Genomic DNA, 17,297 nt, shown 5'->3' with positions numbered 1-17,297 from the left:
GGTAACATCATGCAACACCTTGCAATAATTTCAAATATAAAACAGTCCGGTGTCTGTCAGATTGATTATGTCTTTGATACATTTGCTTAAACGAACATGCCACAAGTAAATAACACCAGTAAACTCCACCCATTACGCATGTTATTATTCCAGTTCACCACAAAATGTGTCACAAGCTCGTTCAGTGTCTCTTTAACTCTTTGATAAGAATGGATGGTTGCTTTTTTTGTGGTTTTGCGTCTCTTTGCGGTTGTTTTGGTGATTGTACATCAATCTGTAGTCATTTTTTGTCTCTCTATGGTTGTTTTGAATCTCTACATTTTCTGGCTCCATGTGGTCTTTTGTGTCTCATAGTCATTTGTGTCTTAGGGTTTGAGGAGTTGTTTGACTGCCCTTCTAAAAAGAAATGCTAACATACAGTCACATAAAACAGGCTCTGGTCCAGCGGCCCCCAGGCCTCCTGAGCTCGGCTCAGTAGAGAATATAGAAAGAATGTGGAAATAAAACCAGTACATAAAAAAAAAACTATGAATTCATCATAAAAAATCAAAACAACATAAGATTATTATGTAAATATGTTATAAGCAGGGTCTTATTTTAGTCTTTGCAGCTCTCTCATAATACTGCAAAGTTTAATAGTCTTAAGTTACAAAGTCTACCTAGAGGACAGAAAAAAGGCTTTTGTTTGTGAATTTATATTTATTTATTTATTTATTAGCCAAGATGCATTTGCAAACATCTGGGAATCCCTGCCATAATTGTTGCATGTGAAAAAGTTTTGGGAACCTGATGAACTAAGTCTACATTTGTCATCATATTATCAAACTGACTTCTGAATTTTCGCTTTTGTTTTTTGTTGACAATGTCACATTGAATCTAAATAGGTGGTCAGTCCTGTCGCCATTTAAAGTTTTCTTCCCATGACGTTATCAGGAAAATGACACATCATTATAATCTTCAATACAAAACAGTGAAACTGATTTATTCAACAAGTTTATTTCTTATTCAGAATGAAACAAAACTGTTGAAGACATGAAAGATATCCATTCAGAATATCCAATACTTACCAATTCTTATTCTACAGACAGTCCATGGTCAATTATCTCAGTCACCGCAGCTGTAGAAGAAAAAGCCCACCCTGTTCTAGATTTTACCAAAAGGTTGGGAAAAATCATCCATTCATCATGACTGTTGGCAATAGACAGAATGCTATGAGGTTGTGTCAACTCTGATTAGAGGAAGAAAAAAAACAAAAAAAGAACATATGTCCCAACTTTACAATATTCAAACAAACCTAAATTCTGAATATTTTTGACAAAAGGCACAAAAAAAAAAATTCCATTAAAGAGAAAAAGTTTGACATTTTTGGAAATACACTTTGGCTTTCTTAACGAGTGTTAAATGAGAAGAAATCTGTGTTACATTTTGCGCTAAAGCAGGAAGATGATTAGTGTTGTTAAGACGATAAACGGGGAAACCAGGAGCTCGGCTCTCTAAAGCCCAAAAGTAAATCTACCAACACCTCTAAAGACGGACTAAAGCTGGTCGGCAAACATAAGACCCTTAGGTGGTGTAACTAACCTGAACTTCCAACTCTCTGCAAGAAAGTGAATAATAGTATTTCCCAAAATGTGGAACTGTTCCTTTAACGAAATAAAAACTAACATACAAACTCAGAGTCATTAGACAGTGAAGAATGGTGGGAGCAGGTATGCATTTCTTAATATGCCTGGCAATGAAATTGGGTTGAATGGGACAGTGGGGGTCACTGACTGGTCCGGACAGATGTTTAGGTCGAGAGGTCACACCCAGGGTGCAAAAGTCATTCATGAGTCTTGTCTTCCTCCTCAACTTCTGCCTCCACTCCTTCATCCTCTTCTTCTTCCAGGTCACCCTGTAATCCTTCTTCCCCAATCTCATCATGCACGACGTATCCCTCCTCCTCCTCCTCCTCTCCAACTTCAAAACCTTCCTCCTCATCGACGTTCCCCTGGTCCTCCTCTCCGTCCATTCCTAGCTCCTCCTCCATCTTCTCTTCCTCTGCTGCTGCTGCTGCCTCTGCTTCTGCTGCTGCTGCAGTTTCTGTTGCTGCCTCTTCTGTTGCTGCTGCTTCACCCGCGACTGCCTCTTGGCCCGTCTCTCCCTCGGCCACCGGCTCCTCTTTGACCGGTGTCGCCTCTGTCTGACTGTCTGCTGTCTGACCGTCTGCTGTCTCACTGGTTAACTCCAACTCTGACACGTCCATCACCATGGAGTCCTCAGGATCCTGGTCATCCTGGTTACCGGTGAAGGGGTTTTCACCCTGTCAACAAAAGAACGTTCTTAAGTATATGTTCTTTGTCTCGGTAAATCTAAACAATATGCTTTGCAGTGTGGTGATCTGCAGATTTAAAGGTGCTGCTCTCTAACAAACAAATGCTAATCCAATAAGTGATAAAACACCTTTGGCTAATACCAGAATATTAGGATCAAACATGAATAGTCTTTATGATTCATATTTTTATCATTTTATTAATCTTATTAAAACATTTTTGGAATATTGTAATTTATATTTAGAATTGAAGCCAATGGGTAAGAGCACCAGTCAAAATGTGACTTCATGAAAACGAATGCTTTATGAGTGAGTATAGGCCTGCAACAAATCTGACGACATCCCTGGCCAGTGTCACTACAATGTTAACTAATTAGAAATCATCTCCATTTAAAACCATTTAGTTTGTTTTTTGCCAAATTAGACTGAAGATCTCTTCATTTGTGAGATTTTGAGGATGACCACTACCTTCTGATTTCGGTAGTTTGGCTCCTCCTATACGCCCTTATCGGTGATGCAACTGTTTCTGTTTATATTCAGATTAATCTGCTGATACTATTTTACCCTCTCCCACCTTTATGAAGTCTTACAGTCTGGTTCCTTACTCACACTGAATGACTTCACAACACAGCGCAAAACTGAGGAATCTGTGGTGATCACAGGTTCTTATGTGCCCTGTTCAAGCAGTTAGTCTTAATTAGAAACCACAGGCATAATTAAATTTACTGCGGTGATCACATATAATCTGACTTTTGTTGCAGTTTTATTTTCAATGTAGCCTATTTAACCTGTACCTCAAAACAAACACCCTACACTTCAACTTAAAAACAATACAATTATTGTAAGATAATATAATTTTAGATCATCTAATATTTTAGTGACGCTGCACAGGTCTGTGCTCAGGTTTGTTGAATATTAAATACTGCTTTCATTTAAAAACATGAAATAACACTATGACCACAAACTCTACTCCTTATATTCCTATTTTCAAAGCAAATAACACAAAGGGACATAAGTAAATTTAGTGCAACTATTCATGCAATGCATTTGAATTACCAGCCTTTGCACAGGCACACAACACATTACATACCTTGAGGTAACTCTCCAGCTTCTTGCCAATGAGTTTGTGGTTAAGGATGCTACGAGCAACTGACAGACTGGCCCTCTTGGACTGCTCCATCATACCCTTGAATAAAAGAAAGGACAGTCCCATGTCAAACAGAGGACAGAGCACAAAACATTGAACAACTGTCATTACAGTACATCAAAGTTTTTAACAGCATTTTAACTGATCCAGTCAGTACAGGACTTCAGCGGAGTACTCCCAAGATCACCCTCCCACATCAGAGTTAATTTTAACATGACTAAATAAAGAGTAGCTGATTCAACAAAAACTGTGCATGAAATTTTTAAGGTCTTCACAAATCAGTTAGCTAAAGGAATTAAGTTTTCAATGGAAAAATGATCCAGTGGGAGATGATCTGCCATACCTTCCGATTGTAGTTATGGTCAGGAGACTTGATATGTTTCTGTATCAGGTGGGGCTGCATGGGAATGAAGAGGTCACATGCTGCACAGTGAGCGGCCTCCACCTTCCTCATGAAGTGCTCCATCCCAAGATCTACAGATATGTGAGGAATATTTGCAATCATTTCTCTTCTGTCTTGGGTGGAGAGAGACACACACACACACACACACACACACACACACACACACACACACACACACACACACACACACACACACACACACACACACACACACAGAGAGAGAGAGAGAGAGAGAGAGCTTACCCCTGGTGAGGTCCTGTTCTTTGTACACCTGACAGATGGCAGCACTGTGGTTTTCCAACTGGCTGACCCTCTGCTCTGTCTTCTTAAACTTGTTCTGCAAATACTCCTACAAAAGCGAAAGCAACACAGTTTGGATTTGTTAACACCTCATACCATGCAACTTTTGGTATTCAGTGACTCAGGTGACCCTGGTGCATGTTGAAAATAATTCTGTCAGACATTTCCTGTCAAGCTAACCTTCCCTTGTATTAAAAATAACCACAACCACTAAACTCTACAAGCATTAACAGCTCAAACTAGCAGGTTTATACAGTTGTCGTTCCAGTCCCTTTTATATCCTGAGAGTGAAAGTTCTTCAAATTAGAAACCACGACTGGTAAAACTTACCACAAAATGAGTTTAGTTTTACAACACAGTGAATCTTGTAGTGAGATTATTTTTGCCAACTTGTAAATCTTGCAATAATTATATTGAGAAACTAAGAGAGTTCCTTTAAGTAGGACTTTGATGACACATCCCTTTAATACCAGTAACAACTGCAAATATACTGCAATGCAATTTACTGCAATAACCCAGGAATGAAAATCAAAATTTATTTAAATTTGTTGAGATTCAAGTGTTGAACTACATAATATTTAAAGTATGTATATTTGAATGGCAAGCATACTTTGACTTGTAAAAAATATGATTTGGGGACAGCCCCATTTCTTGTATTACATATGTAACCTTAATCACATGTTTCTAAAAAGCAAAGTGTCCGAAAAGCTGTCAATGTGAAATATATGACAAATCTCAATCACCTGTAGGAAGTCTGTTGTGGGCTTGGACAGTTGGCTGGACAGGAACTTAAAGTGGTCCTTGTGGAAGCGACTCTCTAGATGCGTTTCCATTTCCTCCTTGTAGAACGAACGGAACTTGCAGACGGAGCATGCAAACATTACTCTGAAAAAACAATTTAGAGTCTTAGTCCTAAAATCCATCAGAAACAGGAACAGTAAAGATGAAACGTAGATGAAACCCACGTGAAAAAGGCAAGGCATTTGGGGTATTTAGTTTATCCCCTCACCTTTCCAAGAATCCCCTTCTCTTTCTCATTTTTGGGTGCTTGTCCTGACCTTGGGTTGGGGTCTGCTTGCCCTGAAGCTTTTTCTTTTCCTCCTGTTTAGCTAATTATGAGCACAAGAGCAGATGTTAGACATGCCATGATTTCCATGAGAGGCATATAATACAATGAAGCAGCTGCTGTACAGACAAAGCACAGCATAAAATATACATCAGTGAGAAGCAACTGTATTTAAGCTTACCTCCGTCTCCATCTTCAGCAGGTTTTGTCTCCTGTAAAAAAAACGTATTGCATTATTTAGAAAAGCGGACTAATAACTTCACTTAATTTTTTTTTTTATGATTGGTTTAGGAATAAAATGGTTTTATCTTTACAAATTGGTGATGTTTGAATTCTTTTAGCCTAGCTTAATTTCCTGTGCAATACTCCAGTTTAGGAATACCCCTGTGATCTAGCGAGTCAAAGTTTTCATATTCAACAATTAACACAGGCTGCAGTCAAAGTCAGCACCCTGTACTTGCAATAAAAGCCATTATGTTTCACTTAAACCTGTGCCAGTGAATTAGAGATAATGAAAAGAACAGAAAGAACAGTGTGTTTCTGCCTTCTTTACCAGTGCTGGGTGAGGCTTTTATCCAATAAACTGTTGCTGTTATAGAAAAAAATATGATCTCCTCCTAATTTGCTTTTTGTTTTAAATAATACCAATTAATTACATTTGAAGAGACACTATGTTGCTCAATTAAATCAAGTGGTTCAGAAGTTTATTCATGTGGGAACATTAATACATGCATGAAGAGCCACTATTTGGAGATAAAAAAAGTCCTGTCAAATAACCTCAATCTGCTCACCTCAGCTGCAGCCTTTGATTCACTGTCATCACCATTTTTCTCAGCTTGCTCTATAAAAACAGACCACATAAAACATTAGATCAAGACAGATATATAAATGCTATCTGCCATATAAAGAGATTGTTTATTTTGAGTATACCACAAATGTATTTTGGGTGGTACCTTGGTTAGCCTCCAACTCTGCACTGTCTGTCTTGTTTATCTTTGACTCTGGCTCATCAGCTGCAGTAAGTGTCTGTTTTCTCTTCTTCTGGACATCACGTTGTGGCTTCACCTGCTACAGTCAACAAAAATCAATTTGCACTCACAATTACGTTTTCTGACAAAAAACAAAAAAACAAACAACCAAAAAAAAAAACCAGACAATAAACCAGAACTCATCAACGAATTCTAGACTTAATTCTAGTCAAGGCCAATTAGCAGACTTCGTATGTCTTTCATCTCTGGGCATTTCCTCATCAATGGTGTTAGCCTTATTTTAAGACTATCCGGGATTAGGGCAAAAAGGAAATCAAAATAAAAGCTACAAAGTGAAATCAACATCCCCACAAGTAAACAAGACAAAGAACTGGGCAGAGAGAAGCGTCACTTGCCTTTACTAAACAAAAAGGGCCGTTCCATGAAGAATTTCTGACCACATTAAATAAGAGCTGGGCAGAGTTTATATGAGCAAGTGATGTGTCAAATGTGTGTCGGGGGTTGTTTGTGGCAATAGCAGGTACTTGCACTTTAGGCTGACTTGCCAGTTGGTTGAGGATACAAAAAGGAGGGAATCAGAAAGGGCTTAACTTTTGCCCAGTGTCTGAGGAGGTCTTATTTGGCTGGAGGTACTTACTTTGTTGAGGGGTCTCTTGCGGCCTCGCTGGCGGCCAGCTCGTGGGCCCCCTCCAAAGTGCCTCCCAGGGAAGTCGTGAGGCCCTTGGGTGGAACCCTGATGGAAGCCCCCACTCTCAGGGTACATGCGGTTGGACAGGAGGGATGGGAGCTTGCCTCTACCACCTCCTGGAGAGTGGCCGTGGTGGGACTGGCCACCACTACCACTTCCCCTTCCACCGCCTAATGGAGTGGGATCAGACCTGCGGCTTCCAAACCCTCCTCCAGCTCCTCGACCCCCGGCACTTCCACCCCTTCTGGGGGAACGTCGGCCTGCTCCAGCCCATCCTCCACCTCCAGAACCTCCTCCCTGGCCACTGTTGAAGGACTCCCTCATATTCTGTCGCATTTTAGCGACTCCATAGGAAGAGGAGGGGCTGTCAAAGCCTCCTCCTCCCCCGAGCCCCATTCCCCCTCCGAAGCCCGAGCCTCCTCGCTGACCCAACAGCAGATTGTCCCCACGGCCATCACCATAACCATAGCTACCGCCGCCAGATCTGTAGAGATCTCGGGAGGAGGTGAGAGCGGAGGTGCGCGAGTCGAAAGACTCGTACTGGTCAAACCTGCAGGAGGGAGGGAGAGGATTGATAGAGAGAAGCAGAGAGCAAGGGAGGCAGGGAGGGCAGTCAGGTTTGGATTTCTCCACCTGCTATTCCTTTTCCTCCGTGGTCTCGCTTTCTCCATTTTGTTTTTTTGTCACTCCCAACTTTATTTCATGAACCACATTAGATCAGAAATGAATGATCCAAAACAAGTTAACACTCTGCTTGTGGTCTTTTATAATATAATAATGACATTTCTCTTATCATTTAGTTTAGTTTCATCCAACCACAGTTTCTGTTGGAGGTCAAACAGTATCCTGCAGATTAAGGAAATGCAGTTTCTTAAACCCAATTCCTTGTTAAAAGGATAGGCTGTGAATCCTTGAATAGGCATGAACATGGTCCGTCAGAACCAGTGATGCCCTGAGACAAGTGCAAGAGGTGAAATATCCTGGAAAGTGACAGGATTATAGTGATTACTCAGGGAAGGGGATGGAATATAAACTGGTCTTTTTTTCCAGGATTAAGGACATTTTTGTAAATACAGCAGGCAACCTTCAATACACATTTCAGCTTGACAAAGTAATATCAAGCTAATATCTGAAAACTCATCACCCTTGTGCAACCTAAAGCCAGAACACAGGGTTAGGTCACATGGATGATGAGAGAAACAAAGTGTATGAACAAATAAACACAAAGTCAAGACAAAAGCAATGTTGAAGGAGTGCTACATAAAGATGGGCTGGCTTCATGTGCAAGGATGTCAATCTGTTACAAATCAAAAAGCTGGTCTGTAATTGCGCCTTCAACGAGGGGCCATGCATTTTCAGAACGTCTAAGGTTTTGAGGGATCACAACATTTCTTCCCAGCAATCAGACGGACAACGACATAGCAAATGGGGAGCAATCAAAGCTTCCTCAGATGCTGAGGCATTCAAATGCAGCCTGTGAGCAACTCACACCCTTTTCAACCCAAACAGGATTTGAGGCATACATGGTTTCACCAAGACTGAGTGTGAAATGTAAGTAAATGCCTTAGCAGGCTAAAACAGCCCAATTTACTGGAACAACCTCACCATTCTAAAAACAAAACAACTAACTTTCCAACCACGTTGACAGGGCCTTGTTTTTTTCATAGATTTTGACAGAACTCTGTTCTACTACAGGTCCCTAACTAGGAGAAGACTTTTTGACTTTTAAGTTACAAATAGCATCAGAAGGCCAAAGCATCTTTTTCATCACAGCAAAATGTGAATCAAGACATTTACTGAGATCCTTTTTTCAGATGACTCTAAAAACAAGCAACACTTAACTGGTTGGATACTGTCCAGGCATGACGTAACATTCAGACACAAAACTCTCAACCAACGAGATACCACATTATGACATGTGCTATGTCATTTAACTTCAAGCATGAAAGACACTGGTGGGAAATTTTGTAATCTTACTGGCATGGATGTGTGGTAGTAGTATCTAACGGAAGACGACCGTATGGATCAGAATACGTAAAAAAAATGCGTTACCTGTCACCCCGAGACCCTTTCAACCCCCCCTCCAACTGAGTGAGCATGTCCAGGCGCTGGTTGATCTTGGCAATGACTGCATCTGCATGTGTGCCTGTGGATGAGAGCAGGGATGCTCCCGAGAGACCTCTCTTCATGTGGCCTCCTCCTCCTCCATAGCCCCCGAGCCCAGACATCGAGTCCTTATAACCTCCCCCATACAGGTCAAAACCACCAGAACCTAAAATAGTCAGGAATGAATTATGGTAATGTGACCACTATCACCTTCCATACTATAATAATAATAGATCAGTGGGGAAACAACTGGTCATTTATTCAAAATCCAACTGACAGAAAATACCTATTCAGATGATACTTAACATCTAAATGTCCCTCTCTCTTCTTAGAAAATGACTTTCATTCCTTTCCAATTATTGATTAAATTATTTGGGAAAAAAAGTCATACTATGATTACAATAGTACAATTGTTACTACAATATCAATAGCAGTATTCAGTCAAAATTACATCTGATTTTGTCAATATCACCTAGTTCCATAACAAAAAAAAGCTTGGTGTTGGCTGGAGCCCTAAAGCAGTTGATTGAGTGTCTTTATACCATCATTCAGTGCAGGAGTGAATTCCTTACCTCTGCTGCCTGACCCTCCACCACCTCCCCAACTGGAGTAACCTACAAAATTTAACACATTGGTATTAGCAAACCGAGCATTAATAAATGGTGACGTTTCAAACTTAATCTCCTAAGACATTTGGTCACCATCGCGCCCATATGGCTGTGTAGATTCTTTTCTGTAATCTAAGTAGTAATTTGTTCATTAGAATAAAATGCTAAATCGTCAGGACTCAACGACCGTAAGTCATGTGTAATTAAACAATTAATCTAATAGCTTTCTGTTTATCTGATTTAGTACAAAAGTTGAATTCGCTACTGTCTCCGAGACAGTATTTGTGACTGTAATGTAAAGATAATAATAGGTTTTGAGGACATTTTTGTTGAGGCGGCCATTTTAATAACTAGCCTTTAAAGTTTCTTATTCCATCCTGACTCCATTTTAACAGAATTAGCCTGCAAACGTTCTCATAGCATCTAACACGCCCTACACCAGCCCAACAATGGGCCACACAACCCTCTATGTTAGCATATTAGCAAATAAACAGTCTGTTGGCGAAGTGGCTAGCCTCGCAAGCTATGTTTCGTCAATGTTGGCTTGCAGGCCTATTTTTTCGTTTCTTCTAGCATTTATTAATCTCATTATTACCACAACAGGCAGGAAAGTATTACTTAACAGCTAGCTAACGTCTCTTTGTTTCAAGCTACAACAGGCTATGGCTTGACTGGTGTTGCCGGCAAGCGTAGAATGTGAAGATGCTACATAGATGTAGCTACACGGCTAACATAATGAGACGATGCTACACTGATGTGGCTAACCGGAATACTCATTTAAAAATGCAGCCATTGTAAATGTATCTGCACTGGAGGTTAGGCAATATCACGCCAGTGCGATGTCTTGTGGTCCGTGTGTATTTACCAGAACCGTAGCCTCTGCCGTCCATGATATTTTAGTGCGCTGTTCAGACAATGCGATCGACACGAGCAGCGGGAGGTCCGGCTGCTGTAATACCAGAAGCCGAGTGTCGCTCCTCCGAAGCGGCAAGACGTATTGACTCCAAGGCCTCGTCACGTCACACGTATTTGGTGACGCGTTCCACCCACGTATAATTATCATGGATGTATTATACATCCACGATAATATAATACAATATAATATATAATATAATATAATATAGTATAATATAGTATAATATAATATATTATAATAGAAATAATATTTATGATAAGAATGTTAAACAGTCAGACAGAGATGAATTCTTTTTTCGGCAGGTTTAACCGAGATAAATATTAGTATTAGTATATTTTTAAAAACCTTTGTGCAATTTAATGCCTTCACAATCCCACCAGCCACCAGCTGGATGGGTATTTAATTTAATTAAGGATTTAATTTAATTAATCATTTTTTAATGTATACATTAAAAATGATTAATTAAATTAAATTAATATCTTTGCTAAAATTGACATGTGAAAGAGGAGGACCGCACACACACAAACTTGCTCTTTTCTTCTTCTTTATTCAAACAACATAATGTTAAATGATTAATTTGCAATAATAATGCCCCAAACCCAGGGACATTCAGTCAGTTGCCACAGCTGATAGCTCAAACAGCAAGGGCGACAACTTGACACCTGGATGGTACATTGGCTTTGGTTTTGAAAACAGTTTCAGATTAAAAAAAAGAAATCTGTCTGTTGTTGTAAATTAGTTTTAATCTATCTTCAGAATTAATACATCATGGTAAAAGATATACAATAATAAAAAAATAGAAATAAAGGTGAAGGGAACAAGGGAGCAAAGAGGCTTGTACAAAGTTATACTCAGTATATAAAAAATATTTTCCTTCCTGTAATTATATTAGACATTACTATTAAACAAAAAAGGCAAAACAAACAAGAATATTAAGTAATAATGAAACAAATATTCCATTAAAAATTATAATATAACAAGAAAAAGATTTACTCATAACCGGAAAACATTTATGATGCAAAACTAAGCAGATTTGTTTTCCGATGGTGAAATGCTACGTACTGTTAGCATTTCACTCCTTGTTTCACAGAAAGTTAACAAGAGCATCTGACAAAGTTGACCTAATATAAGTGTTATAAACACACAACAGGCCCTTATGAACAGATATGTGAATCTATAATAGATATGAGCCTTTTATGTAGTTCCCAGTGGTTGTTAAGGCAGGAAATAAATAGCAATGACAAACTTGCAATGTCGTTTCGCAACTACTCTTTGCAGTGCTCAAATCATGTGTGACATTTTATCTGCACTCTGCAAAGCACCCTGCACAGATATCTAGAAATCCAGGATGAGATTACACAGTGTCTTCCTGCTGCTCTGCTGGTTCCGTCGGTGTTGCAGGATTGATGGGCGTGAGTGCAATGCTCTCATACAGCATGTCCTAAACCGAAGGGCAGAGACAACAGATGACGGAGGGGACATATATGGATACACACAAACAATAATTTCCAGGTCTCTGGTTTTGTTCTCACCTGTCCAGTTTGTACTTTGTCTGCGTCACTTAGTTCAGTGGTGGAGGTCAGAGTTTTCCTCTTCCTGGATTTTTTTTGTTATGTTATGAAAATTATTAATGTTAAAAACATACTTATTTAGTCAACAAGAAGATTTTGAACACAGGAAATGAAAGTACAGAAATGGAAATAGGAGCTTTTTTTTACCTCATCAACCAGTAGAGGACAAACACAGCGGGCAGGATGAGTAATAAAATAATCAGTTTTACTGCATTCAGTATTGATACTGATTTTGCCAGGGCTGGGCAGGGATAGATGTGAGTTAGTAATGCAACATATTTTAAAACAATTAACATTATTTTGTACCTTTTTTGGCCCTTTACTGAAATCATAATCTCTGGAGTTAAGTGCCTGCCTGCTTCATTCTTTTCTACTAAATGTAAATGAAGTGTCCTTGGTGAATGGATGGAGTCACAGTAAACGTTTGTTTTTGATGGTGGATCACAGTCATGTTGGGTGACTGATGTAATTTATGTCAAAGAAAATGTATGTATGTCAAAGTATTTAAAACCATGCTCACGTATGACAGTGAGAGCCTGTTCAGATGAGCTGACGTTGTGGGGAGTTGGGACATTGCAGAAGTAGTTCCCTGCATGCTGAGTGCCAACTGGGTCCAGAACCAGGTGTTTGTTTCGGTTTCCTGGCGGTGTCAGAGGTCGACTGTTCAAGTACCACATGTAGTTTGTGTCTTCAGGGAGAGGACAGCTGGTACCGCAAGTGAGTGTGACTCTCTGGCCCTGTGTCACCACTGCAGAGGGAGTCATCGTCACTGTCAGGCCTGAAAGGTGATTAGATTGGTCATTAAATTATAAAGAAAATAGGTATGATTAAGCTTTTGTAATACCATTTATTTCAGAGAACATATAACATGCAGATTTAATGAAACAACAGAACAAGCAGAATCCAAGGGCTCCCATCCAGAAGCTCCTGGCAACTTTTGAAAAGATTAAAAAAAATTGAACCATATTAGTTGTGTGCTTATGTCTGCCAATATTAATGCTCACATAGTTTTTTAGTTTTAAAAAAAATCAGTTTGGTTGACAGACATTAATTGCCTTGTACAGACATTAATGAGTATCATCTTCAGACATCTGCTGGCACAGCGTGAAGGAGTAATAGATTCTGAAAGATATTCAGGTCTTTTAAGATGAAGAATTACCTGTTACAACTAAAATCACTCCAGATAAATCAGACTTCTTAATTTTTCCGTATTGATCTTTGAATACGTATAGTCCCGAGTCACTCTTCTCCAGGTTAGTGATTCTCAACATATGGAGGTTTATTATGTTGTCATCATACTCCACACGACCAGGATCCATGGATCCATTTCCAACATTGTGCTCACCAGGTATATTTATTTTATACCATGGTTCCACAGGGATACGTTCGTCTTTGGATTGTGAGTATTGAACTGAAATGTTCACTGAGAAACCTTCCAGGGCACACATTCTCCTGCTGACATAATTACTGATCCAGCAGTGACTGTCTTTTGGGCCTGGAAAATAGATGAAAGACTTTTAGTTGCAGCTAAATTTAACCAGTCTCATCTTTTTTGTACACGTCCTATTTTCTTACAACAACTTAATTGGAAAGCAAGTCCTCAGTGCTCATTTACTTAATATGGCTGTGGACACATAAGCCTGTATAATAAAACACTGACAAAATTAATTATGTAGTAAGTGGTTTTGACTTGCCAGTTAGAGAACAGGTCAGTGAGCCAATCAGAAGGAGGAGGATCAGAGCCTCCTCTCCTCTGATTGGCTCACTGACCTGTTGTTACTAGAGCTCCAGAGAGAAGCCTGAGAGAGGAGATGTAAAACTACACTGAAATGGTTTTTGGAACTTAAAACCACAAATATATCTTCTTATGGATCATGACTTCATATAAAACACAGGAAAGTGTAAGATATGGGATCTTTAGGAGACAGATAACCATCATCTGCATGCCTTTGGACTGTGCAGGTTTAAACCCGGGAGCTCTTTTGTGTGGGACAACACAGATTGGAAGTAATATCCTTAAAAAAAAAAAGACATTCTTGCAGCAATAATTGTAAATCACAAAAAAGCAGCAGCCATAAGTGAGATTTGAAGTTGCTAAGAGGCCAGATAGTCTCTGCTTGAATTAGTCTATAAGTATCTAATGAGGTGAGAATATAAGCAAATCACAGAGCACTGACTAACATCATGATATTTCATATATTTTATGAATATTTAATTTTTGATTTTCTAATTTCTAAATACTTGAAATTGAAAGATGATATTTGATGAAACTCCTCAAACTGGTGTTAATATCAAGTAAATAAAAGAAAAAAAAGTTGGCTCATACTCACATATGTTGTCAGAGTGCAGATATTTATGGCCTTTTATAGCACAAGACACGACTTGATAAAAAGAGCCCAACACTGTTACGTGTTGACTCTCACAGTCAGTGTATAGTTCTTTGTTCCAGTACCACACATAGGCATTTTGAGGGTCAGCCGCAGGACAGCTGCTGTTACAGGTTATTATGACACGGTTGTTCATTTTAGTCTTTTGAACCTGTAACTCTGTTGGGAGATGGGAAAATACAAGTTTCATCATTCGCTGTGATGTAGGGGTTGAAAGGTATGTCAGTATGTCTGCGGAGGTTTTGGCGAAGCTGAACCTGTGGGATATGTGAAGGAGCAGGGCTCGTCCTCTGAATTGTTCTGATAAGAACACATTCTCCCTTTGGCATAGGTCACATTGAAGCAGGTTGATGTGACAGAATCTGGACAAGAATACATGAATAGTTGAATTTAATAATAGTAAGATTTGCATGTTGTTGAGTTGAGGTTTTTAATATCACTCACCCACAGAGACTTCAGGGGCTCTTTGATCCTCGTAGCCTTTGATGGCACAGGAGTAACTGACTGCTTCCTCACTGCTGACCAGCTCTCTGTACCAGGGAGACCAGTCCTGATAGAGAAGCTTTCTGTTCTTGTACCAGATGTAGGCTGCAGGGTTTTCAGTCAGAGGACAGCTGGTGCTACACATCAGTGTCACTGTCTGTTCCTCTGTGGCAGGAATCACCTTTACCTGCAGGTCTGAGAACATGATTTATAAAATAAGAATTGATATATTTCGTCTTAAATTGACGAATAACAGGCAGCCACTGTACCTGCGACAAGGAGCTCTGTTCTGTTTCGCCAGCAGAGTTCTGCTTCCTCAGTAGTTTCGCTGCAGCAGTAAAACTTTGCATCACTCTCTCTCAGATGTTTGATTGTTAGCGTTAAATTATTCTCTTCCGAAATGTTGTACATTACATTCCCAACTGTAGAGAGCTCATTCAGGACAAACTCAAAGTGATTCCAGTGTACGGTGAACCACTTCATGCTTGAAGTGGGATGTTCAGCTGAGCAGAGCAGATCCACTGATGAGCCTTTTACAGCACAAATGCTTTTTCCTTGTCCCCGAACCTCTGTAATGGAAGACTTTATTAGGAAACATCTAAACAGATGTATATCTTATGACTATTGAATGTTTACTTATCACAACGATATGATATAGAAAAGATTAAGGAAAGATGAAGAGCTTATTCCAGTAGTTTCCACAAATGTCATCAGTTCTTTCAAATTACCACTCCTACAGTTTATGCAAAATATTGTTCATTCCCTGCTTTGTTTTTTATTACAGTTATATCACACCTATTATACAGTACATATCATGTAGTAGGAATGTATTAAAATGGGTAAATGATATAGAATACCTGAGATGAACAGGATGAAACCCACAAACACACATCCAGCTTGTGTCAACAGCATGGCTGCTGTAGTCCTTCAGTTTCTGATCAGAAAATTGATTTAATAACATAATTTGTATCTGATTTGTCAGAACGACAGCATAAAGACTATTCATAAAATACCAAAAAAAATGTAACTCACCAGTGAAAGTGGACAACAGTCTTTGGTTGAAGAGATCAGAGTGGATTCGTGGTAAGAGTGAGGGTAGGAGTCAAACAGCAACATGCAGCTGTGATATCAAAACATCTCTTCCTTCCTCTTTCAATGATAAACTGATCATTGAAATATAAGTGTAATAAGATGCTCGCTTTAAAGCTTTTCGATTAACAATCACCATTTTTTTCTTTTTGATGTTTTCTGTAAAAGTATGACAATGTGGTGTGATGGTGTCAAAGTGAAAGGTACAGCAAAAAGCACCAAGAGGGAAAAATATCAAAATCATGTTAAAAATCATAATAAGAGTTAAAGTAATTCAAGAAATAATAATAGTAAAGATTCTAAATTAAAAATACAATAAATGTTTGTTGAGAAATGATGAAACACCATGGCAACAAAGGCTCAAAATTAAAACACTAAAAAGAAAAGATTCATAATTGAACTCATACATCGTGTACGTGAAGCTCAAAATATATATTAGAATTAACCTCAACAACACAGGTTCATTTCGGGGGTAATACTGAAAGGCAATATCTCAAACTTTTCTCAGAGTTACTGAAGCAAACTTAACTAAAACAAAAATTTTAAAAAAGTCTATTTGTTTTTTGTTTTTTTACCTTTTCAAATCTATACATATGTTAGTATACTAGCGGTATTCTTATATCATGACTACAGTTCTAAGAAAAGATTCTTGTACTTGATCTACATCTTCACGTGCTTCACTCTGCCATATATGGACATATTTTACTTTTTTGCAGCTGTTTGCAGTTGCTTCATATTCATGTAGCCTAACATATCAGCAAAATACATTTCCTTTAGATGTATAAAGAGTCCAGTCATGAGTCAGTTCATATGTGGGCTGTATGTGGATGTGGTAAACCACAAATTTCATCAAACTAAATGTTGACTAAAAAACTTCACTGACTCTGAGATCCTTTTAACTTTTGATAGCACAGGATTATCTGACTGCTTCCTCGCTGCTGACGAGTTCTCTGTACCAGGGAGATCAGTCCTGATAGAGAAACTCTCTGTATGTTCTTGCACCAGATGTAGGCTGCAGGGTTTCGAGTCAGACGACAGCTGGTGCTACACATCAGTGTCACTGTCTGTTCCTCACCTTTACCTGCAGGTCTGACATGACAGTGTATAAGGTTAATGTTCATATCCTAATGTTACTTAATGAATAACTGACCAGTTTACCCCGCAACATGGAGTTCAGTTCTCGTGAGCTGAGTTTTTCTGCAACAGTAAAACTTTGCACTTTATGGTGTTATG

The 17,297-nt window shown here is 39.1% G+C and overlaps 2 protein-coding genes across 2 annotated transcripts; both read right to left on the bottom strand.

The window, feature by feature from the left end:
• Positions 1-980: 980 nt before the first annotated feature.
• Positions 981-10,624, bottom strand: akap8l (A kinase (PRKA) anchor protein 8-like). The gene is made up of 13 exons (XM_023431195.2): positions 10,484-10,624; positions 9,583-9,624; positions 8,957-9,176; positions 6,854-7,454; positions 6,181-6,295; positions 6,019-6,068; positions 5,409-5,439; positions 5,171-5,270; positions 4,905-5,046; positions 4,105-4,210; positions 3,802-3,932; positions 3,402-3,497; positions 981-2,302 (listed from the first exon to the last, which is right to left on the bottom strand). The coding sequence occupies exons 1-13, from the start codon at positions 10,506-10,508 to the stop codon at positions 1,823-1,825; spliced, it is 2,139 nt and encodes a 712-aa protein (XP_023286963.1). The 5' UTR covers positions 10,509-10,624; the 3' UTR covers positions 981-1,822.
• A 971-nt stretch (positions 10,625-11,595) lies between these two features.
• On the bottom strand, positions 11,596-15,910 carry LOC147817680 (uncharacterized). Its single transcript, XM_087169871.1, has 10 exons — positions 15,833-15,910; positions 15,245-15,544; positions 14,937-15,170; positions 14,750-14,854; positions 14,436-14,651; positions 13,265-13,600; positions 12,626-12,883; positions 12,253-12,346; positions 12,067-12,130; positions 11,596-11,975 (listed from the first exon to the last, which is right to left on the bottom strand). The coding sequence occupies exons 1-10, from the start codon at positions 15,885-15,887 to the stop codon at positions 11,889-11,891; spliced, it is 1,749 nt and encodes a 582-aa protein (XP_087025997.1). The 5' UTR covers positions 15,888-15,910; the 3' UTR covers positions 11,596-11,888.
• Positions 15,911-17,297: the final 1,387 nt, after the last annotated feature.

Source organism: Seriola lalandi, unplaced genomic scaffold (genome assembly GCF_002814215.2).
Source record: "Seriola lalandi dorsalis isolate HSWRI2012SDOR001 ecotype SW California unplaced genomic scaffold, Sedor1 jcf7180002054918, whole genome shotgun sequence".
In the NCBI taxonomy this organism is placed as follows: domain Eukaryota; kingdom Metazoa; phylum Chordata; class Actinopteri; order Carangiformes; family Carangidae; genus Seriola; species Seriola lalandi.
Note: the sequence above shows the minus strand (reverse complement) of the source record. Positions and strands in the feature narration are given on the sequence as shown.